At 40.3% G+C, this 24,902-nt stretch overlaps 2 protein-coding genes across 3 annotated transcripts; both read left to right on the forward strand.

The window, feature by feature from the left end:
• The first annotated feature begins 3 nt into the window (after positions 1-3).
• LOC146481710 (uncharacterized) lies at positions 4-20,806 on the forward strand. The gene is made up of 15 exons (XM_085107864.1): positions 4-108; positions 314-378; positions 1,104-1,182; positions 2,235-2,307; positions 3,043-3,207; positions 4,353-4,540; positions 5,199-5,871; positions 6,688-6,838; positions 7,612-7,703; positions 11,048-11,148; positions 11,948-12,004; positions 13,357-13,417; positions 14,779-14,911; positions 19,085-19,225; positions 20,060-20,806. Exons 1-15 carry the CDS (start codon positions 85-87, stop codon positions 20,556-20,558), a joined length of 2,502 nt encoding a protein of 833 aa, XP_084963990.1. The 5' UTR covers positions 4-84; the 3' UTR covers positions 20,559-20,806.
• Positions 20,807-21,756: 950 nt separating this feature from the next.
• On the forward strand, positions 21,757-24,897 carry LOC146481711 (uncharacterized). 2 transcript variants are annotated; one of them, XM_085107761.1, is made up of 3 exons: positions 21,757-22,410; positions 22,492-22,546; positions 23,624-24,897. In XM_085107761.1, exons 1-3 carry the CDS (start codon positions 22,342-22,344, stop codon positions 24,895-24,897), a joined length of 1,398 nt encoding a protein of 465 aa, XP_084963887.1. In that variant the 5' UTR covers positions 21,757-22,341. The 2 variants fall into 2 exon arrangements, with proteins under 2 accessions (XP_084963887.1, XP_084963885.1); XM_085107759.1 differs by having other exon boundaries at positions 21,757-22,546.
• Positions 24,898-24,902: the final 5 nt, after the last annotated feature.

Genomic DNA, 24,902 nt, shown 5'->3' on the forward strand with positions numbered 1-24,902 from the left:
TCAGTGAGGGGCAAAATTCAAAATGGCGGTTGATGGCGGCAAAGGACGATCGAAAGATAACAGAGCATGGAGCCGAAATAAGGAATGAAAAGTAGGGTTCCAGCAAAGGTAACGACACGTTAAGTTATCTGTAATTCAGGTTAAAGAGATAAGAGACTAAAATTCTTGTTGTTCTTTCTGATTTGTCAAGCTAATTAATAAATTAAGATCTGATTAGATCAATTAGCTTTAGGTTACTATGTTTGTTGTTGAGATTATAAACTAATAGAAGTCTTGCAGCCATGAATTTTTAAGTCCCCATGTTGTATTTTAGGCATCCAAGGCATCCTTGGTAGCTCGAGGCCTTGCTTCAAAATCAAAACCTCCTGCATTTAAAAGGTGAGCTTTTACTTTCAATGCATCGATCCGTCAACAACCTTACCCTCTGTATAAGCCAAACTTGCAACTCATCCAAAAATCATAGCACTGTAGGTTTCATTTTAACAACCCTCACCTTCGACTGACTATTACCATAGTGTATCGTTGTTGCTGTCAATGTCATCAGCTTTGCCTTCATCATTGTCATCATCATCATTATCATTAGAAAAAAGAACATACAGTAGTTTAATGGCCTTAGCTCCCGCGAGTCTCCTGTAGCTCAGTGGTAGAGCATCCGAACTAGTAATCGGAAGGTCTTAGGTTCGACTCCTGATAGGAGCACTTGGAATTTCTTTTTCCGAGTTTGCCTGTGTCATTGCTGAATAGTACATCATTCTCAAAGAAAATTTAGTTTTAGTTTTCCAGCTTTATAATTTGGTCAATTAATAAATAACAATAAACTACGAGCGAACAAGTGAGTACCAAAAGCGTTAGTGCGAATGGGATATGATATCCATGCGAGGTGCAAGCCCAACCTAAGAAAAGTCACGTAAAAATTACAATAGAACACTAATAAAAAACACGAAGATTACAAACCATGGCACGGCATTCGCTGGAGAGGAACCTATCTAAAAAGGTAAACTAGGCAGCACAGAGAATAGAGATATTTAGATATAATTAAGCAACAATAATTATTATTAGACTTAATTGTTTAATTATTATCTTTCTACCACCAAACCTTTTAGAGGCCAGAAAGGACAGCAGAAACCACCAAAGGAGTCTAAACCAGGCTACAGTCTTTACACCTCAGACTCTGAGGATCAGGTAGGGCTATTTAAGGAGTGAGGGGTGGGGTTGGGAGCAGTGGTGAGAGGATTGGGGGGTGGGGATGGGGTAGTGGTGAAAGGAGCGAGGGGGTGAGGTGAGAGGTTTGAGGGAGTGAGGTGGGGTGGTGGTGAGAGGAGCGAGGGGTGGAGTTGGGGGTAGTGTTGAGAGGAGTGAGGGGTTGGGTGGGGAATTGGCCAGAAACAGGAAAGATAGAGAAAATTGTCCAGTATCACAAACCCTGGTAGAGATCCTGCAGCTGGTTTAGCTGGTATGAATTCTGGGAAGAATTTTAACCTTTTTTTGGTGAAAATTGTGCAATAATGCCTTAGTTACAAAATAATTCTAGCACACTGCGAGCAAGAAATCAATTAAATTCATGAATGGAACAACTCATGATCTGTTGTAGTGCATTTTGGATTTGAAAATGCAAGTAAGCCTAATCCATTCTGATCCAGTCCATCTTTGTCCAGAGACTGTCTCATAGGCTGTTCTAGTACACTGGGTGGTTATTTTTATATTTTTTTTAGCTAAAACCCCACAAAGGAGATTTTGCCTACTGATGTCATCTTGGGCCCCTCTCCTAGCCAGTCTGCTACTGTTATGTATATGCCATTGTGCATGTATAACAATATTGAAGGATTATGTCTCAAGTGAAAAAATCCATAATGCAGGGTTCTCATTAGAAGGCGGGACCCGGGTACCAGTACCAGGGTACACAAGAGTCAGTACCTGCCTACTTTCAAGCTGAACATAAAGAAATTCACTTCAAGTGTAATTTTCTGCCCAGCTACTCTCCTATGGATGCCCCCTACTTCAAAACTTAATGAAACCCCTGTAATGGTATGTGTATCTGAATTCTTTTTTTAAGGAAAACATCTCAGTCTACACCTCCACCCCCACCCCCACCCCCACCCCCTTGTCAATGCAGTACCACAGTTTTTTTGTGAAACTAACTCCCTACCTCTACAAGATAGACAGATACATGTAGAGCTGATAAGAGAGAGTTGATTCTTGTATTTCTTTAATGGTGAATTGCTTTATCTTCACAGGCATCTGCGGTTGATCAAGGATTAAACAGGTGTGCAGCCTTACTGTCAAATATACTGGACCATGAAGACAAAGGTGAGAGTCCAGCTTGCTTATAGTCTGCAGTAAAGTCTTTTTACAAGACAGTGAAATGACACACTCTGGTTAAAAATATGCCTTATGGTTTGTTAATTTAAAGGATCTTTGAAGATCTGTAGAGACTTGTCAAAGAACTTAAAGGTCTTTTTAAAAAATATCATTGATTTGTAATCGTGTCTTATTATTCTTCAAGGACTTGAAATCTTCTACTATTAAAATAATTATATAATAATTGTTCAGACCATTCATGGTGGGACAAGGATGCTGTTATTGTTCACTGAAATAATCTAAATTTTTAAATTGTATGCATCCTATAATTCCATGACGAGATGACCAAATACATGTGCTTTACAGTGTGGGCACATTCTCCAGATCGAATTTGAATTTGAATTTGTTGGTTTTTGAGGAGAGTGGGAAACCAGAGAACCCGGAGAAAAACCTCTCAGAGCAAGGATGAGAACAAACAACAAACCCAACCCACCCATGACACCAAGTCAAGGAATCCAACCTCAGCCGCATTGGTGAGAGGCAAGTGCTCTCACCACTGCGCCATCCCTGTTCCCCAGGAATTGACCGGACCTTTCCCAAGGACTTGATGAAGATCTTAAGAAGTGAAATCTTCTACTTATTACAGTACATTATTGTTCAGGCCATTCCTGGTGTGACATTTTTAGGCCACTGTAATGGATCACTGAAACAATTTCTAAATGTTAATGTTCAATTTTCCGGCAGGTACCACACATTCCAGGGTCACAAGCACGGGGAGACCTGCTAAGTCATCCATCAAAAGAGTACAAACTTCACAGACATCTGTGCAACCAGAAAAGCATGACACTCAAAAAACAAAAGCTGCCCACAGAAGGGTGGTGATTCCTACTGCTAGACCTGATGATACAGGTAGAATAGATTTCTGTATACAGTGTTGTAATGTAATGAAATAAATCTACGGCAATTTCCTTCTTAAGTCCTCTTGTTATGACTTCAGGACTGTGCCTACTAATAAGGAAGTATTTCTGTGTGGCTTATGACTATGTGGGGAAAGCAGATCTTAGCAAGGACTATTGAAATCAAAAAAGAAAATTTGGGGTAACCACGCAATTTTTAGAGATAATTAAGCAACAATTATTAAAAAATAAACCAGTAAAATACAAATATTAGCAATGTATGGCGTTTTTTTCCAAATTTAAGCTTTTTTTCTATGAAAAATGCATGGTTACCCCCAATTTTCTTTGAGGATACCAAGAACACTTGCTAAGTTCTGCTTTCCCTGCATAGTTTTAAACCGCACAAAAATATCCCTGTATTAGTAGGCACCACTAATAACAAACCCGAGTATCTTGAGATATTCATCTAATGTATGCACTTTAACAAAAGTAGGCACTGTCCTAAACAACTAAGTGTAACCAATAAATTTGTTTAAATCTGTCTGTATAACAGGGTAATGAGCTGTGTTTGAGTTGTTCAGGAGCATTTAGCCACACATAGGACTTCTCGCATTTATTCAAACACTTGCAACAATCCGAAAATTGTTGCACTTTATGTTCGTCTAATTGCTTCAGCATTTTAGGTCATGTTACTGTCAGCTGAAGTCCAGCTTAAGATAAAAATTAATAATCTTTACATGTCCTCTGGGAGAAGTGGATGGCGCAGTGGTTAGAGCACTCGCCTCCCACCAATGTGGCCCGGGTTCGATTCCCAGACTTGGCGTCATATGTGGGTTGAGTTTGTTGTTGGTTCTCCCTGTACTTGGTTTTCCCCTCCCCTCAAAAACCAATACTTCTAAATTCCAATTCTATCTGTAAAGTGTCACCAATTAATGCTCTGCACCACAATGCATTGACACTAAATAAAGTGATTTATTTATTTAGTTATTTTTTAAATTTAAAACTCAATTTTAAAACTCTCTGGAGTGTGTGACTCTTACTTGGTCACACTTTCTTTAAATTGTTCTTGTTACTTTTTCCATTTCTATTGATTATGTTCTAATTAGTGTTAGATATTTATTTCAAACATCTTAACCCTTCCAATGCAATCTGGTTTAGCCAGCCCATCCCCATCAAAGCCTCATGAAGAAACTAAAGGAGCATCTACAGTTTACAATGATCGTCTGGTGGCCTCAACACCTGTCCTCACAGCTGAAGAACGGCAGAAACGTCAGCAGTTGCAGAGAAGAGAAGCCAAACTACAGCAAGAACTGACGCAACTCAAGGAGCGTTATGAGTTGCTACAGGTATGCTGTCATTCAAAATTTGCCCAGTTAACTTTCACTTGGAGAAACTAAAAAACAAGCACTGTATTGAACAAAAGTAATGCTAAGTAGTTTTCATGCTAGCCTGTGTGGCAGGCACTTGAAAGGGGGAGAGAAGATTTCTCTCTTCTCTCCCAGTGCGTGCTATGCAGGGTAGGTTTCATTTGAATGGTCACACTTCAGTTTAGGATTTCATCCACTGACTCAAAAGTTAGAACCACCATGTACAGCATAATAAACGGCACCACAGGAAAGTACTGCTCAGTAGCTTTCAAATGAATTTGAATGGTCACACTTTAGGATTTCATCCACAGACTCAAAAGTTAGAACCACCTTGTACAGCGTAATAAAATCTGCTGCTTTGTGTTTCATTTGCAATAAAACCTATGATTATGGACAAGATTTCCATTTTTATTGCAAAATGAAGGGCAAAGCAGCGCGGATAAAACATTGAAGCAATGTTTCCTGAAGGTATTCAACGCCACATGCAAAAACTCCAGTGAATCTGGGCTCAGTAAAATAACAAAAAGCGATCTGGAATGCATTTAGGTCGGTTATGCTCTCAGCCCTTCAATTGATACACAAGGCACAGTTCACCACAGAAATAGAGGATGGTAATGCTGTGCTGTGTTTCTTTTAGAAACAGCAAAGTCCAAGCCACCAAACAGAGCAAAAGCTGCAACTTCAAAACTCCATGATGCAAGAATTGGACAATCACCAAGAAAAGGAAAACGGTTTTAAAAGGCATACCACACTACAACATTCAGCTGAAAGACAGCCAGTTGTTAACTCTGGAAGTGAGAAACTTTCAAGTTCAAATCCGAAACGATCTTCAGCGAGGAGAAGTCTGGATTATTCTGGGTTCCATGTAGAGAAAACTACAGGGAGTGATTTGAGGAATGGTTCTGGTGATTCTCAGTCTGACACGGATTTCGTCAAAGGAGGACAAAGACATGTTGATGATATTGCAAAGCAAGATATAGATCATTCTGTTACTCAAGAGGTTGGCTCTGCAGAAACCAAGAAGAGGGTCCGAATTGTTTCACCTGTTACAACAACTTCACCTTGCATGGATGAAGAATCACTATCAAGTTCCAGTCATCGTGAAAATCTGTCAAATTCTCCCAATGGACATGTTGCCATATCTGAGGACGCAGAAACAAGGCAAGCGACTCCTCCAACATCAAGCCTTGGTAGACCATGTTCTTCCTCAGCTAGGACAAGTGATAGAATGACACCTTCATCTGCTGAGAGCCATTCTCGGATGATTCAATACTTGGTGGATGAACTCAGAGCTCTTCTTGGAAGCACTGGTTAGTGAATAACTTTTACTACTTAGCCAGAGTGTACAAAAAAATCACAGGCGCTGAGAATAAGCAACTCTTATTAAAGACTTTAATAAGAGTTGCTTATTCTCAGCGCCTGTGATTAGTGGTGAAACCGGAAAAATTAATGAGAACCACATTGTACTGCGGTGTAATAAACAGCACCACTGGAAAGTAATACTTAGTAGCTGTCATTTGAATGGTTTTACTCATAGACTCATTAAACTTCGACTAGAAGCTCCTTGTACAGCATAATTAACAGTGCTTCAGGGAAGAGCTACTTAGTAGCTTTCATTTAAACAGACACCATCTTGTACAGCATAATAAACAGTATCACAGGAAAGTATTGATCAGAAGCATTCATTTAAATAGTCAAAAGTTAGCATTTTGTCCTAAGAACCAAAAGTTGGAACCACCTTGTACAGCATAATAAACAACACCACAGGAAAGTACTGCTCAGTAGCTTTCACTCAAATTGTTTCAGTTTCAATAAAAGCACTGAGCTTTACCAGCTCAGTAAATAAATTATTCCGTTATTTAGCTAACAGCTTGCATGTCATTTCTCTTGGTTAACTCCTGTAAATTATTTGAGTCTAAAGCAACGAAATAAAACAACAACAACATAAGCAAACAAGCAAACAAAAACAAACAAATAACAACAACAACACCTAATACTGCTACAAAGATTGCTTGAGTGTGCCCGTTGGAACTGTACAAATATATCTAGGATATTTTCCAATGAGCTAAATTGTTATGTATTATTGTTTACATACAAGCTTAGTTTTTTGTTACATTTGTTTACAGGTGACCTCGAGGTGGATCGTCTGCTGAATGAAATAGATGACGCTGCTAAACTTCTTCCCTATCTGATGGAGAAGGATAAAACGGCGTCTGTATCACAGGATATTGAACAAGCTGTACAGCCATATAAAATTGAAAATGCTCAATTACGAAGGTTTGTTTGAGAGTCTTATCTATGATGGTGGTTGTAGAAAGGAGTCCATACAGTTAACTCTCGCCTTGCGAACACCTCGCTATTACGGACACCCTCGATGGAATTACGGTCGTTTCGTTCCATGAAAGCCATGACCAACAACAATGCCATTTATTTTACTCAACAAGGATCAGGCGCGAGACAAGGTACTAATATATCCTCTGAGGCTCCGCTTCCATGCCCAACATCTTTTAACTTTCTATGAAACTTCTACATTTAATTTTTTAAGTCAAGTCAATTGCCGATAGTTCTGAATGAAAGGAGAATCTTACAGAGCCAGGAACACGATGGAACATCTTGTCGAGCTGGACTCTCATTTTGAAAAACAATAATAATAATGATAAAAAAATACGAACAGTAACGAAATACTTAAGCTTACAATTAACTTCTAAATTTCGAATACTTACTTTAAAACTTTGTAAAACTGTCAGTGTTTTGTGGAACGAATTGGCTATTGCGTGGAACGAAACGACTTTTTTTATGGAACGAAGTGACTTTGACTTGGAACGAAACGACCATGGAACGAAACGACCGGATACCCCCTCGAAAATACGGACGGAAGCTAAACCCCCGGCAAAAATAAATTACAGACGTTTGACTGAAATAAATTCCCGCTATTACGCACTCTTGCTATTAAGGACACTAACTCGCGGTCCCGAGGGTGTCTGCAATAAAGGGAGTTGACTGTATTTGGTTGTATTTGACAGAATTTGACTGATCTTTGTAATTTTTAGAAGGCTTCTGGTTGCCCATCAAAAGCTCAAAGAAGGATCCTTAAAGAAGAGTGATGATAAATCCTCCATAAAGACAGACTTAGCTTTTGAGTGTAAGTTTTTTCTTCAGTTTCTAATTTTCATCTCATACAGCAATTTCATTCATTGTTTCTGAGGCGCATCTAGGTACAATTTCTTCAGGGAACCTGGGGTATTTTTCACTGTTCCTCGGGAAAATGTGATGATGCATGAATAATATCAAGATAATCATAATTTAAGGCATCTTAAAGTGCAAAGCGGTTTTCTTGTAAGAAAAGAAAAAAAATTAGGTGATCACTTTTGGGATCACCTACAATGCAGGTCAAAAGTAGTTGGGACACCTGTCCAATAATCATGTATTCCAAGTAAAGTTGGCTTTTTGGGGTCACAATTGGAGCGTACCACCCCCCTCCCCCCCAAACAATGTTGGAAGATGCAGATAAACAGTATTTTTGTTGAAATCTGTGTTGTAGTGTCAAATCTCAACATTGCTTGGGGGGGAGGGGGTGGGGGGAGATTATTTCAGTAGTATCTCGCTAAGTGTCCCAACACTTTTGACCTGCATTGTCTGAAAACGACTGGTTGGGAAAAAGTGCTGTTAACGTGGTCAAGGTATCATATCTAGAAATATCACAAGGGAGTCGTTTGAGGAATTTCAAGCTAGAGTTTTAAGAGCTTTTGATTGTATTTGTACTGAAACTATAGATAACACAATTGCCTGTTTGAACAAAAGGATAGAAGCTATCCTTGCCTCTAAAGGCGGTAGAACCAAATATTAATCACGCAATGCGGAACTGTGAAAACTGAACATGCTTTATTATTTACACTTCAGTATATTCTGTGAATTTCTAAAGCGTGTAAAGTGTAACTTCATTTTCATGCTATCTGAGGAAAATGCTTGTGTAAATTGTAATTGTCACTTTGTAAAACTCGTGACAACGAGAAGTTTATCACATGCGTGACATTTGCATTTTGTTGACGTAAAGAACTGAACATTACTCACTACAATACTCACTTTAAATAGTGGAGATTTATGCAAATTGAAAACGTATTTGACATTAAATGAACACAAATTTAGAAAGTATGTATGTTTTCTTTAGTTTGAAGAAACTATTTCTTTCATTATATGAGTTATTGCGCATTTTCAACTCAGTACTCAGTAAAAGCACAAGAAAAGAAAGCTATTAATTAGCTCTTTATATAAAACATTCAATTTACTGAGTAATGTTGTAAACTCTATTCAGACACGTTCCTTTGGAGCGCATTATACAACAATTGTTTTTATATACTCAACAAGAGTAGCCGGCCATAGTTTATTTTTAAACACTGTTCTTCATTGATGCGAAATGAATGCAAACGTTACTGAGTATTGTCGCGAGCATCATGTCGCCGTCAGTCAGCAATGTAAACATTGCTAGAATTCTCTAGAATGAATCGTGCAAAACAATGTCCACAGGGCGCGATTTCTCGCTGTTCACTCTGTGAAATGGGCTGTTAGAAGCGATTGCATTTTCCGTTCGAGGACAAGTAGTTAAGTCTGGATGACCCACAGAATGAACCGCTTCGAGGTCTGATTTCGTGACATACTTGTAGGCGCTGTAATATGTATTGTGGCGGTCACTGAAATGAACTTCGATGTGGAATTTTTGGCTCAAGTATCTCTTTACTTGTAGCCATCTACCTCTCTTCTTCAGTTTTACCGCCATGTGAAAATGGTACTTGTTGAGATCGCCATCGGCATCGGTAGTGGCATGACCCTCCATGCTTACCACCCAGTGAGAGATTTCAATGTTAAAGCTATTCCATGCCTCTATTATCGCTTCGCCAAACGTCTCTCTACGGAACTTTTCAGTGTCTGCGCGACTGTACGTTATAATGTAAACAACTCTCTGGCTTTCTGAAGCCTCCATTTTCTCATTGAGGACAACACTCTAAAGAGCTTTCAGAGCCGCGCGCTCACAGTATAACACGATTTCTATGTAAACAACAGACCTTGTGGGCAGCGGGTGGCATATCCGATTTAATAAACAAAACACCACGTTTTGAACTCTTTGAAAGTGAAATAAAGCTCATCGTTTCTTAAGCGTTACAACAGTGTGAACATGCAAGTTGTTATTTTTTACCCCGACTCACTGATCTGCATGGTATTCATTTGTCTATCTTTTTCCTGATATACACCTGTTGCGCCTTTCCCGTATCCATACTCTAATATGACAATACGAAAAGTGCGGCAATTGAAATTCCTTGTATATTGTTCACAAATATGTTCTTCTTGCTTACCAAACAAGAGTTCTCATAAGAAGCCCCGCTTTTCATCGACCAATAGGCCACAAACCTGATCTCTTTCAAATACTCACTTTCAGACAATGCAGGTCAAAAGTAGTTGGGACACCTGTCCAATAATCATGTATTCCAAGTAAAGTTGGCTTTTTGGGGTCACAATTGGAGCGTACCACCCCCCTCCCCCCCAAACAATGTTGGAAGATGCAGATAAACAGTATTTTTGTTGAAATCTGTGTTGTAGTGTCAAATCTCAACATTGCTTGGGGGGGAAGGGGTGGGGTGAGATTATTTCAGTAGTATCTCGCTAAGTGTCCCAACACTTTTGACCTGCATTGTAGATGGGATCACCACCTTGTAGTCGTGGGGTGGTTTGCGTGTCTCTACGAGCTTCTATGATCCCTAGAGTTACACCGGCAGGAGTTTCAACTCCTGGCAGGGCCACCTATGCTGGAGAAGTCGAAGGGTAGAGGCCAGACAAGGTCCCCTGGTCCACCAGGTTGGAGATTGAGCGTAAGGCTAGTAACCTTAACCCTTAAAAAACAGCATGCTATAGAGACTGAAACAAGAAAGGAGATTATGGCATGTACTGGTGGACGCCTTATGCTCCCTCGGGAGCGCTAAGGATTGATGATGACCATGAACCAATCAGAACTTCAACCTGTGTCCAGTACGAAGCGCGGGAAAACGGCCAACCGGTGCGAAGCGCGGGAAAACGGCCAACCGGTGCGAAGCGCGGGAAAACGGAAAACCGGTGTTAACGTTAAACGCGAAAAGACAGGAAAACCAGTGTCAAGAGCGGGAAAACGCGCATAAGCCAAGTCAAGATTTGTTTTGGATTTGCTTCCGAGTAGCTAAAAAAACCCCAGCATATTTGCTCTGATTAGTTAGAACTTGGGTTAGAGCATGTTGCACGCTTTCCTTCACACAAAATATTATCACAGAACTCACGAAGGTGTAAAACGATGAACGTTAACCTGCTAAGCGGGAGGTTTTAGGGACGGAAACGTGAGAAAGAGAAGTACGTGCATTGTGGCTTCTTTTCTATTCCATATTTGACTTGTATCAGACAATGCAGCTACACAAACTAAAGGAACACAGTGAAAACCATTAATCGCTCCTTGCTGTTTGTTGCTAGTGGCAGCCTGTAGATCTGTGAACACTGTACTACAGAAACAACTGACGGAAGAGAAGAATAGCAAAGAGGAGATACTAAGACATCGGGATCAACTTTCTGTGGTAAGCCGGAACTTCGGTGTTTAAATACTACTTTTAAAGTTTTCTTCTTATGACATTATACTCGCCTTTTCCCGTATATTTGGTTTATCGACAGAGTTGATAACTAAAGGTAAATTGGCCACCGTAAAGAGATTTGAGTGCTGACGTTTCGAGCGATAGCCCTTCGTCAGAGCGAATCAGAATGAAGGGTTAACGCTGGAAAAGTCAGCACTCGAATCTCTTTACGCTGGCCAATTTACCTTTAGTTATCAACTCTGTTGATAAACCAAACATTCGTTTCCACTCCCCAGCGACGCAACATCGCAGTTTCCTTAGAAACTAAACCCCGTTTCCCCGCATGGGTTGGATAATCTCTTGAAAGAGGAATTTTCATTTGTGTTTAAGGACGGTGCCTACTTTTGTAATTGCGCATACGTTCTGAGCATCGGGTTTCCTATGGGTGGTGCCTACTAATACAGGGATATTTTTGCGCGAGTTTAAAACTATGCGGAGAAAGCGGAACTTAGCAAGTGCTCTTGGTATTTAAAAGGACAATTGGGGGTTACCATGTATTTTTCAGAGAAAGTAAAGCTTCAATTTTATAAAAAAAAAAATGCCATACATTGCTTTGTATTTTAGCACTTTTTAGAATAATTGTTTCTTAATTCTCTCTAAAAAATGCGTGGTGCTTGGTTACCCCCAATTTTCTGTTTTGATCTCAATAGCCCTTGCTTTTTCCGTACAGTAATAAATTGCTCAAAAATACTTCGGTATTAGTAGATACCGTCCTTAAATGAGGTTTTTGTCCTTCATATTTTAGAATCTCAGTGAACTTCAAGAAGAGAGGAAGAAGTTTATCCAGATTTTTTCAAACAAGGTAAAACGTTTTCCGTTCTCATGAAAAGGGAAATGTTTACTAGATGATTCAAAATAGTAGTGAAATACATCCTTTTCATTTGTTATAAATTGTAAAAACACGCATATATCACCGAATTATTTGAAACGTTTGACTTCGTCGTGGCATCATTGTTTAAAGTTTAAAGAGTGAAAAGTAAAGTGTATAATAAATTATGTAAGCAAACAGTTGTAATATGAGCCTCTGAACATATATAAGCATGATATAAAGGAAGAAAACACATTTTCTCTGTGTTTCTGTAAAATAATGAAACAAGTTTCCGTGCAAGACATGCAAGTGTCTTGTCGTGCTTCTACAGCTCTACAGACACTTAAACTGTTTTCATTTATTTAAATGCACAGCAACAGTGTTATAACGTCTCATTACCTTTCTTGCTTGGTTTATGTTGCATGTTATACCTGAGTCGAGGTACAGAGCTTTCATTTGAGGGGTCACATAAATGTCCTAGTCAAGAGGACTCTGCAATTTGTAACTGTTTAAATTAGCGCGGCTCTCAGTTGAGTGTCAGGTTAGCATGTATACAGCGAAGTTGGCATGCTCATTAAAGATTACCATCATTCATTCATTTATTCAAAACCAAAAATAGAGACCTTTAGATTCTAGTACGAGTACGAGTACGACTACGAGATTTGACTTCGAGTTTTTAGCGAAGTACTAAGAACAGATATATCACAGCGAGTTTCATTTCACTCTTTACGAACGACGAACTTGACGCAGTTGGTTTGAATGATGATAGTGAAGTCCTTTCGTGTTTCCAAAAAGACGAGATTCGAGGACTCGTTTTCGCCACTACGATGTTCTCACAAAAACTCGTAGTAAAATGACGACAGCTATCTCGTTTTCCCGCCAAAATGATACTGGTTCACGCGCGCGCGCTCTTTGTTTATTGGAGAAACTCGTAGTCGTACTCGTACTCGTACTAGAATCTAAAGGTCTCTAACAAGCTCTGGGACGACGTTCTATTTACTTCCTGTCAGTTAGAAAAACGGTTTTCCCTGCTCCAACCAATCAAAGGCTGCGTGCTGTCTTGTTAACCAATCAGATATCGTGACTTGGCTGCTTACGCTCGTTTTCCCGCGCTTGGCGACTGTTTTCTCATTTTCCCGCGCTTGGCGACTGTTTTCTCGTTTTCCTGCACTTGGCGGCTGTTTTACGTGTTCCCGCGCTTGATACCCGTTGGCGAACGTTGTATCTTATTCCTTCGACAAATCCAGTTCTAGTTTTTTTCATTGCATTGTTTGATAGACCGCTCTAAAATGTAAACCTGGGTGCTAGTAGTTCAAAGCGTTTACTTTGGTTGTTTTGTCATACAGGAACAAGACTACTTGCGATCAAAACGAGAATGGCAACAGGATACCTCTAAGCTGACAACAGGTAAGCGTTATCTCTATCAGTGTTTGAGAGCCTCTCTTTATCTTCACTGCTAAACCAACCCATGCAGTGCTTACATCCACCCAGCGCCTCAATGAATAGAGCTTAATTAGAGGCTGTTTACATGGAGGGAGGAAGGTCCTAGCACTAGAAAGATCCTAGAAGGCGGATCACCTTAGCGCCATATGTTTTCTGTATTCAGTTTACATGTTAAGGGTTGTACTTGGCCCTAGCGCTAGGGTCTTCCTAGCTGAGAGATAGGAAGATCCTAGCACCATGTAAACGACCTTCGCTCGGATAGTCCTTGTACTAGGGACAAGAAAAACAAACATGGCGGCGACCGGGCGTTCTGCTACAAAAGGCCGATAATTTCGTCTTGCTTTCCTTCTCGACTTGATAACACCTCTACCGAAATTTCTGCATGTAAACCAAACGAAAAATTGTTTCGCCTTCTAGGATCTTCAGTCCTCCTTCCATGTAAACAGCCCTTACTTACCAGTCCCAAGGAACCGCGTTCGCCTTTTTTTTTCAAAGCAACCTTAATCAGCGTGTGGCCTCTATTGGTCCCAAGTTATCCAGTCGTAACCTGCGTGTAGACTTCCCCTGTTTTCTGGAACTGAATAGAATGCGTCTCACACAGCCTATACAGTCGCGGTTATATAAATTTCTTTAACCTCTCACCTCCCCTCTGCAACCCTCAGCTTAACCGCGCTCAAACGTACAAATTAAGATAAGAAAAGTCCGTTAAAAAAGGAAAGGGTTCTATTTTGAGAGCTTTTTGTGAGCGTGAGTTTTACTAAATCATTTTACGATATACTAAAAAAGTTTTGGGGACCATTAGCTGATGTCACACATTCAAACAGGAAACAAAGACACAAAGAGACGGCCAGTCCCCACATACTTCACTTTAAAGACATGAAACTCTTTCAGTAAATCGTAATGATTTAGTGAACTACTCACAGACTCAAAAAAACTTAACTTCATTGAGCTTTTATCTTTAACGGACGTTTTTTTTCTATTTCGTTATCTCTTTCAAGCAACCCTCTGCCAAGGTTAACCCTCACCCCCCCCCCCCCCACACTCTAGATTGTAGTAATATTACGTGACAAAGTATTATTTAACTATTTGCGTTCGACGTAGAAAGAACACACTCCTAATACAGATTGGAGTCGAGATTGTATGAGACAATCAATCAATGGATCTTGGGACGCGTATCTGGAACCCCCCGCAGATTTTGCAGGGGCTGATGACATCATCACTAAGTTGGCAAAGGAGAGAGAGCCTGGCATCAAGATCATCAAACACACTCCCTAATCTTTGATTATTACTAGTATTAAACGAAAAGCGTTTTGTTATCGTTTCAGAAAATAAGAAGCTAAAAGCAGACCTTGAAGCTATTCATCTGTCTACTGAAGCAGAGAAGAAAGAGATCAACATATTGACTCTTTCCTTAAAACAAAAGGATGCAGAAATTGATAGACTCAAAGAACTCACCAGGTACCTTTGATTTAGCCTGTGTGTGATCAGCCTCAAATTTCCCCTTGTAATATCAATGCTTATTCAACCCCTGAGGTCATGAGAATTAAGGATATGATCACCCAAGGCGAATTTTCTCACCTTGATACTTACAGTGCCCATAACGGAATTTTTTTTATTTTCTCATCTGAATCTTTACATTACGCGAAGAACGTCCGCGAAAAAATTTTTCGATTTGCATGAAACGCGAATTTTTTATGAATTTTACAAATCTTTAAAATCCTATTTTATTGCGGTCCACCCGCCCCGCTGATGAGAATGCCGACGGGCTCACAATAGGGTCACATGACATGGTCTGTGACGTACATTCAGGAACTCTCGCGTCTATGCACTCACTTGACCTTCAGTAAAGTACATTCCCGGCAGAAAGAAAATCGTCAGATTCACCGGTAGGAAGGAAAAACTTAGCTCCAAATAAGTATATTCCATGGCAAAAAACTTATTTGACACGGAAAGTGAGCAAACCGCTGAAGAAAGCAGCTAGGACGAATTTGAAAGCGTCGAAGTCGAGGCGATAGATGGCGTCCGCGAAACAAGTAATACGTGTGAAGATGATGATACACTCGAACCGTACGCGGACGAGCCGATAGCAGACGAAGAATGGCTAAAAAGATATCGCAAGGAACAAGAGGAGAAGCGACGACTCGAGGAAGATTTAACGAAACGCTTGGAGAATAGAGTGCGTGTTAGTGGATGGTAAAGTTCTCACCTTGCATTTTGCATACGCGCTCTTCATTATCATCTGTCAAAACTATGGCCAAGTACTCACATACATTCGAACGAATTGTTTTCCATGTAGATGTACTTGTGGTAACTGTAGCCGTGATCTGCTAGCAATTATCAGCGAGTGCTACTGCTGCAAGGAACTCAAAGGCAATTGGGAAGCGCTGACTAGCGACATTGTTCTCGCGGAACTACCTGAACTACAGGAAGGACGCGTGTTGAACTGTGATAATAATAGCTTGTTTCGTTCTCTGAAATTTCGGCCGTAAATTTAATTGTAGGATGGAAGTTGTTAGCTTGTCCAATGAACAGGTTAATTTCCTTTTTGTCACTGTCCCACAGTTTACGAAATCCATTGTATCTTTTAGGCGCATACGTCTTACGAAATGTTCGAAGTCTAACAAGAGTTGGCGTCTAATGTAATTCGTGTCTGTCACCGGTGTCGGGACAAATTTGAGCCCTTTAGAAATAACGCTAACAGGCTGTCGCTTAGCTGTTTGTTTGAAAAATTCTTCATGAATTTCTCGTGTTTTTCTCTTTGTGTCTCAATCCGTTTTTTAGCCAATTTTTTTCTGCGCTCTTTGCGCTTGTTATTTGTTTTGTGCCCTTTTTTATTTTGAACCCCCGTTGTGGTGGTTAGGTTTTCAGAGATAACGCTGTTATACTTTTCAACATTTTTATTGTTTGCAGAATTCTGCAACACATGTGTGTACAATATTTGTTTGAGCTCGTTGAATTCTTGCTGCAGTTTATCTACCTTATCTACATCGTGGTTTACAATGTTTTCTGTGTTCGCCGAGTGCGACTGTTCTCGCATCGATCTATTTACATCAGTGGTAGCATTTGTGCTAGTATTTTTTGAAAGCTTGGTCTCAACGAAACTTCGCGGATCTCACGATCTATGAGAATATATACCAAAACAATTACGCCATATGTTATAAAACTTGCGACTGAGTTAACAGTGAGGTCAAACTATAAACCTCAGAAGGTTACAACGCTTAGAATGTCACAAGCGGGTGTGAATATTCAGCATCGAAAGCTTACCATTCGCTTTTCCCTGCTCCTCTTCGAAGGTGGCTCTTGGTCTTCGTCTTCCTTTCGCTTAGCTGTTTTAAAGGATAAACGCAACCGCGATGTCATCCTACTTCAGTTCACGTTTTAAGTTTAAACCTGAATTCATCAGCCTTGTGAAATCCTCGTCATTGAAGTGCATCGAGCACAAGGACGGGGTCTTTCCAGGCGCGCGTCCACATCTTCCTCCGCTCCAGCATAAAATCGATCCATTTCTTTCGCCTCCTCAGTCTTTGCGGGCATGTGGTGCCAAAGAAAGGAATCCTGTGCATGCTTATTCCATTCGCTTCGGCTTTGATGTTTCCACATCTCGCTGCAACACATCTTTCCGGCATTTTCGAGAAACGTGCAGAAATACCGCGACTTGTTTTCAGTGAGATCCAGAGAAAGGCTGAAGTCACGTGTTCCTGAATCTACGTCACAGCTCTTGCTAAACCGAGAGGAGACTAATGCGAATGGTGGGCCAAAATGGCGGCAAATTTGAACGTCTTAAAAAATTCATAAAAAATTCGCGTTTTATGCAAATCGAAAAATTTTTTCACTGAAGTTCTTAGGGTGATGTTTAGATTCAGATAAGAAAATAAAAAAAATTCCGATATGGGCACTTTAATAACTTCTCCACAGTACTTTTATAAGAAAATACGGGGACAAGATAGGAGAATTTGTTCTTTGATATTAGGGGTAAGGGTTAAGCCAGTAAAGCTATGGTATCAACTGTCATATTCTCTGTTGATAATCCTAAAGCGCTGCTTTCAGGCAGTAGAGAGCACATAGAACGGTAACTAGCATTTCACATGTATTTATAACTGTAGAAAAACTGACAAAATGGCAGGTCTTACAACATTGACTAACGCGCATGCGTTGCACCTCACGATTTACTGGTATCTCGTATAGTACTATACTACTTATAGTACTTATAGTTCTTTTGTTACTAGTTGAGAGAATTTGTTTAAATACAAAGACGTTTTATGTTTCGTGATCATTTCCTGTATTCTCATCACCTGTTTGTTTGATCAAATTGTAAGATTGTAAGGAGAAATTATATGCCTATCACTGTTGAGGTTCAAAGGGATTAGAATCCTAAAGTGTGACCATTCAAATGAAAGCTACTGAGCAGTACTTTCCTGTGGTGCTGTTTATTATGCTCTACAAGGTGGTTCTAAACTGTTTCTTTTAATGAAATTCTTAACTGTCAAACAGCCTTGGAAGTTTTTGAAGTGTTGGAAAATGAAGCGAAAAAGAAACATACATACACTGCCTAAAGTAAAAGTGTTTACTTTCAACTTCGGGAAATCCTTCCTTGAACCAAGCTTCTTGCAAACTTACGAACACTGGATGTTTACTAGGTATTTTATCGGCTGATCACATAGTGCGCCACTGATCGCGGAAAGTTTGCGCGTCCCTTGTGAACGTTAGATGTCAACACACGCGCTCGATAATGATTTCAGTTCCCAAGTTGCAATATGACACCAAGGCGTGAGCGAGTTAGTATCGATGCAATAAATGAGCAGTTGATTGTCCCCGTAAAAACGTGTTTACAGGCTTGTTTTTCTCACTCCTAGAAACTCGCCTTTTGAATAAACGAATTTCTTATATACCGCACATATCACCAAGTCTCGTGGCGGTTTTTCTTTATTCTGATAAATCAATGTATGTTAAAGCGCTAAAGTGAACCCGTGAAATTTCCACTTAGCGTTAGCCCTAGTAAGGAAAATGCGGAATTGCACGAGGCAAAGAAAAAATATCCGACTTCGGCGGGAATTGAACCCACGACCTCCGAAGATGATCTTCCGTTGCTCTACCGACTAAGCTACGAGACCAGTCGGGAGCAAGTCGTGGGTACAAATGAATGTTCAGTGCTTCGGCACAACATTCACTTGTAACCTTGTCTTCTGGCTTGCGTTTTGCGCGAAAAACGAACGTGTAGTGGTGTTTCATGTTTTGATGTCTACTCAGTCTCTAGCATCTTGCTTTGAAGCTTTGCTATCAATGAAAGTCTGATTCTTTACGTTACCCAACAATACGAATAAGCACATCTGGCCCCAGTTGTTCAAAGAGCGGATAACTTTATCCACTGGATAAGTCGCTATCCAGCGAAGCAAATGTACTCCAACCAATGCTTTTGGCAAGTTTTCCACACAATCCCATTCTTAGATTTAACATTTGCTTCTACTTTATTCACAAATTACAGGACCATCGTGAAAATCTTGCACACATTTTATCTGCCCGATAGCGAACTATCCAGTGGATAAAATTATCCGCCCTTTGAACAACTGGGGCCTGGTTGACCGCTCTTTAAGCGTAGCACGTCACGTATTCGTCATGTTTTGTCCTCGACAGAGGTCTCCAGCAGTCGCTAACTCGCTTACTGTCGGACATACAAGAATTTGAGCCTAAGGACCTTATAAAGCCCGACTTTTTAGATAAAGGCATCGCTTTGGACGGACTGGATAAACTGCTTGGGAGCGGTGTTAGAACGATGTGAGTAACGATTTCTTTATCACTGATTCATTCTGGTCATTTTAGTCGTTGCTTGTAATGTCTCTGTATTAGGCTTGGTAGCTATGGCAATAAAACAACTGGGCCCGGTTGTTCGAAAGCCGATTAACGTTAATCCACGATTAAAAGTTAACCGAGGTTTTCTGCTCGCTCGTTAAAATTGTTTTTAAACTCTAATGTTAAGCTAGTGGTAAAGAAAAGTCACTGTCAAAACTGAGGGACAAAAATTTTTTTTAAAAAAAATCTTTATTGTTGTGTAATCAAACTCGACCAAAGTTGTTGTTAATCCAGGATGAGCTTAATCGGGCTTTCAACAACTGGGCTCTGAGTGGTAGGCAACTCGTTCCCGGCAATGCTAGCGCCCCCAGCCGCGGGAAGAAATGCGACTCGTGTGTATTCACAGGCCCGGCTTGGGTTGGGTTTTTCTTTACACTATCTGTCGTTTCATGGGAAGTAGCAATCAAAAGGTGTCCAAAACTTGGAAAGTTTTCTTCTAGCTTCGCAGTATATTAATTATGGGATATGGATGTTCGACCAGACCCTTCCTCCGGCCTCTCGTTTTGTTTGATGCGCAAGTGGCATGGAAACGAGCGCGGAACGCAAGGCACAATGGGAATTAGAAAGGTGAAACTTTCCGCTGCTTTATTTACTCAGGGGGCTGGGGGGTGGGGGCCAAGGGGGGGACTAAGGGGCGGGGGGACTCAGGGGGCAAGTTGCTAGGCAGGAACTTGCTCCATGTAAGATCATGATGTTAATTGGTTTTATCATTTCTGAATTTGAAAACATTTAACTTTTTGTTGTTTTTTTACTCGAAAGAGGACAATCAACTGCTTCGAGGCTGTCTTCTGAAGATAGGCCGCTTTCTGTCCGTAACAATGGCAAAAGTACTTCTCCAATAACGTTATTAACCAGCGAGAGTCCTTCTGCGTTAGGCCGTAGCGAGGAAGTTATAACACGAAGAACGCCAAGTCAACGTTCTGTTGTACAGAGCAAAAAACATTTGCGTTTCGCCGATGGACCATTTTCACACTCAGAGCCCATGTTCTCATTAACTAGCGGTCTCTCTCATCCGCTAGTCAAGAACACTGCGGGCTCTGGATACGGGAATACTGACTTACACGAGCGTTCTGCGCATGCGGAAAATACGGAATTACCAGGAATAGAACTGGAAGATTTAGAGGAAGAACAAAATGGTGGAGAGTTATCACCGCTTTCGTCAGGAGAGGAAGAGGATTTCAGAAGAGGATTGGAGAATCTCGACGCTAACATCGCAAGAATACAAAAAAGTTTGCGAGAAACAGCCTTGAGAACGTGAAAATGTGATCGTTGTCTGTGACAACTTTCGATTTTTTGAGGTTGAGAATGAAGAGGGAAATTTGAAATAATCTCGGTTGAAAAACCTAGCAGTAAAAATACTTTAGTAAAACTGAAGAAGAACATGATCTGTCAAGGTGTTTGACTGCCGCTATAAAGCTTATTTTTCGTACACCGACACATCTACCACTCATAGGTATAAATATGCTATTTTTATAGTTATAAAATAAAATTTTATTTATTTAAATAGATTGCACTTACTGCTGGTATCCAGATCCTTAGCAGTTTACTGAGTCCTTGCAGGACAGTTCAGCATTCGCCCTTCCGTCCAACTCAAAAGGCTACTACGCGAGCAGGAAAAATTAGCAATCGTATGAATAACTCTTCCCTCAATGTCTACTTATGTTGAAGCATTAAAGCTTTCGACTGTTTCTCAAAAACTGTCTTCAGTGTTGTCACGTGACTTATGTGCATTTAGTCACGTGACAACAAGTGAGTAAAAATCGCGGGTAGTTCGTAACCGCGATCTCTCTTTAGGGTTGGACGCTGGCGTCTGATATGGATGGCCTCCTTGATTTTTCTTTTAATGTCCACGGTCTCCCGGTCAAGGAAATATCTACTTATTTATACTTCTTATGCTTATTTCTGTTAAATTATCTTTTAGGTCTCCCAGTGTTAAAAAAAAACTATCCGGGAGTATTATTCCAAAATCTAAAAATATGCAAAATTGTTCTGTGCTTTGAGTTTGAATTAGATTCTACAGTGTGACCGTTTAATTGATAGCTGGTTCGATTCCACGTATTTTCCATTTTCCGGCGAGGGAGAAGTATCAATATACATGTTCTCCGTACATTTCCTATGGTGCAGGTTAAGAAAGGATGTGGTGTTATATCAACAACTGCAAAACGTACTCTGTTAGTGTCACGAGGCAAAGGATCTATTTTAACTCTTTTAGTCGCATTATCAACATACATATTCTCCATACATTTCGTATGGTACAGGTTGGGAGAAAGTGTTTAAACATTAAGACGCCTTATCTGGTAATCATTTCCTTTGTTCCTTTATTAGTCGTTAGGAGAAATTTCAAGTTGGTCACTTTTGGGGAGGGATCACAGGAATTTGGTGTTAATAATATCAAAACACCCCAATCGATTTTTTATCAACAGAAACCTAAATGTATTGCTCAAATTGCTGTAAATTATCACCCCAGTGTGCTACAACTATCGCCGAGTGTCTCTGGCCACAGATGGGACTGGGTTAGAATGGACAGCAACTTGAAAAAAGTTAGGCTAACTGTTTTCAAGTTCTCGCGTTTTTCGTTTCCAAAATGCACTACAGCAGGTCATGAGTTGTTCCTTTCAAGAATTCAGTTGATTTCTTTTTCTTGATGTTGTAGAATTATTTTGTAACTAAGTGAAGGTGTTGTGGCACCATTTTCACGATAAAAGGTCAAAATCCCCTTGGTACTTCCCCCTTAAAGGATTAAAAAAAGAAAAATTATTTGGTTTATCAGGGCTTTATTCAATATACAGTCCCGCAATATTTTCGACAGCTTATCCGATGCATCGGTGTTAAGTTCCATTGAAAAAATGAAACACCTGCTGAACAATACAGGTTGATCAACTTTACACAAATCGATATTTCCTGATATTTTAAGAGTGTTTCTCTTGACTGCAACGCCTTTTAGCAGCGTAGTCCAAACAAAAAAGCCCAAAATGTTTGCAGAGGGTTACTTTAAAGGCACAACTCAGTAATCTCAGTTTTCTAGAATTCCGTGACACAGGATGAAACGAACTGGATCGTTCACCGACGGGCTGATAATTTTCCTGTGGACTCTTCACTTAACTGCCGAGGTAAATACCGAATTTATCAGAGTGTTGTTCTCGGGTTGTACCCTTCTGATTTGTGTTTACTGTATCGGTATTTACATGCAGGTGTATTCTGCGATTCATGTTGGAAGATACCGGAAATATTTCCACCTCAAATTAGGTATGTGGAAAATTCAGGTTCTGCCAAGCAAGACAGTATAATCTTGTGTCAGTTTGTGGCAAATTCTTGACACAAATCTAACCCAACAGACAACTTAACGTCGTTTAACTTGGCACACTTACAATCTTGTTTTAATCAAATAAAAGATTAATGTGTTTGAACAACGTAAAATCCTTTATAAGCACAATAAACTAAATTTAACCCTCATCTCTCTAAAATAAAGTCGGAGGGTTTAGTCAGTGACCAATCCGATTGCAGGATTGATACCACGTGAGGTGAAAGGACCAATGAGAAGCCATAAAAACCGCGTTTAGCGTTGGTATTCATACACTCTTCAGTTTCAGTTGATCTGTTTTTGATGAAAAGTAAAACCGCTCTTTTGATTGTATATTGCATTGCATTTCCCTGGTTTCAGTTTCTAAATTCTCTCAGTCTTTGAGAAATTTCATTTGAGAGATTGAAGTCTTCAAGTTTTTGTCTGACAACAAACTTTAGCTATTTACGCTCTGTTCACACATATCCGTTTTCTTGAAAACGCTCTCTTTGTCCCGTTTTACCTGCCGTTCCGTCAACACGTATCCGATGAAAACGGTCACTGAAAACCGAACTTTTTGAAAACGATGGCCGTTGAATTCGACCTCGTGACATCGTTTTCGAAACAGTTCCGTTTTCAGGTGTCCATACGAGAACACGAAAACGGCGTTTTCATCCGTTGAATTTCATCCCCATCATGGAATCATACGGCAGTTTCTGGCCAGGACTATCACTGACTGGGACGATGTCCCGAGAGCGAGATTACAACACTATGCATGGACTCGGCGGAGCGATTCCAACTGGCAGCCAATGCTCACCCTCGTGAGTGAACCACTCATTTACACTCACCCTTTTGTATTTTCTTATTTTATTTTTAAAGTACTACACTCAACTCGCGAACTGTCCAAATAAAGATCTTGCGAGTAAATATGCAGTTGTAGATTTAGATGGAGTTATTCGGTTTACACGCGTGTAGTAATTTTAAAAAATGAGTTCCAGGGTTTAACCTTCCTTACAAACGTATTATAACTGATTATCCCTCAGATGTGGAAGCCACCCAAAACAGACATCGCCGCAGTGGTATCCTAGAAACCGTTCAAGCTATTCCCACATCAACCGCACCCACGGCGCGTGGAAACGCGCGCGGAAACACGAGCCTCAGCTCCATTGATAACAAAGAAAAACCTCTTCCCGTGAAAACGACACTTGCGCTCAAAACAAATTTCTCTTCTCCCATTAACAACTACCCAGCAACCAGCATTGAATCAAACATTCAGCGTACATCAAACGGGCCGCAAAATTTGGTTTCATATTCACTTGATGCGCCGAAAAGTTTTCCTCAGCCGACAAGTATTCCAGCAATCGATACTTTGTCGGTAAAGTGGCCGACGCCCATGGGATCAATCGACAACGAAATGAGCAACATGGAGATTCCACCTACCCTGCAACCAATCGGCAAAGAGATGAGTAGCGAGGAGAAAATACCGGAAATAGAAGGCATTGCAAGCGTGGGACGTATTCCTCTTAATAGCTTTGAGGAGGAACCTTCGTGGAAAAGAAGCCATACCATGTCTGGTTACGTCATGTCTAGTCACGAAATCCATGGTCACGTTAGTCATTCAGTAAACAATGTGAAGAAGAATGATCACGTTAGTCATTCAGTAAACAGTACGAAAAAGAATGGTCACGCTAGTCATTCAGTAAACAGTGTGACTAAGAATGGTCACGCAAGTCATTCTCTAAACAGTATGATCAAGAATGGTCACGGTAGACATTCAGTAAACAGTATGAATATGAATGGGAAAAAGCTAGTTGTTATGAATGGCATAAATGAAACCAGTGCAAATGCAAGACGCCGTGGAAATTTTGCAAATCTGCGAGATTACTCAAAACGTCAGGACGGTTTATCCTCTAGCAAACGAACATCTTCCAAGTTTGGGAAAAGGAAGAAGACGGAATCCAAATATAACAACAGTCTACTGCAACGTACTAACAAAGACAAAAAGGCCGGGAATACAGCTCAACCATGTTTCTTTAACTCCTCCAGCAAGTCAAAAAAGAAAGTGTTCATTCCCCCTCCCGAACCCATCGGTCCAATCCAGCCATTATTGGAAAAATTCGAGAAAGAAAAAGCTGTAGGTGATATATCAGAACATACTTTAGACTTTGAAAATATAAAGCCCCATGAAGATATCGATAAACACTTACTAGCTATAAAATCTCAACCTAAGATTGGACCAATTAAAGAGCATCTACTGACAGATCAGATAGATACTATAGAACCGATAGCAAAGCATCAAGTTAAGGCAAATGCCTAATGAGC

The sequence above is a fragment of the Pavona decussata genome, unplaced genomic scaffold (genome assembly GCF_977016875.1).
Source record: "Pavona decussata unplaced genomic scaffold, jaPavDecu1.1 SCAFFOLD_48, whole genome shotgun sequence".
NCBI lineage: Eukaryota > Metazoa > Cnidaria > Anthozoa > Scleractinia > Agariciidae > Pavona > Pavona decussata.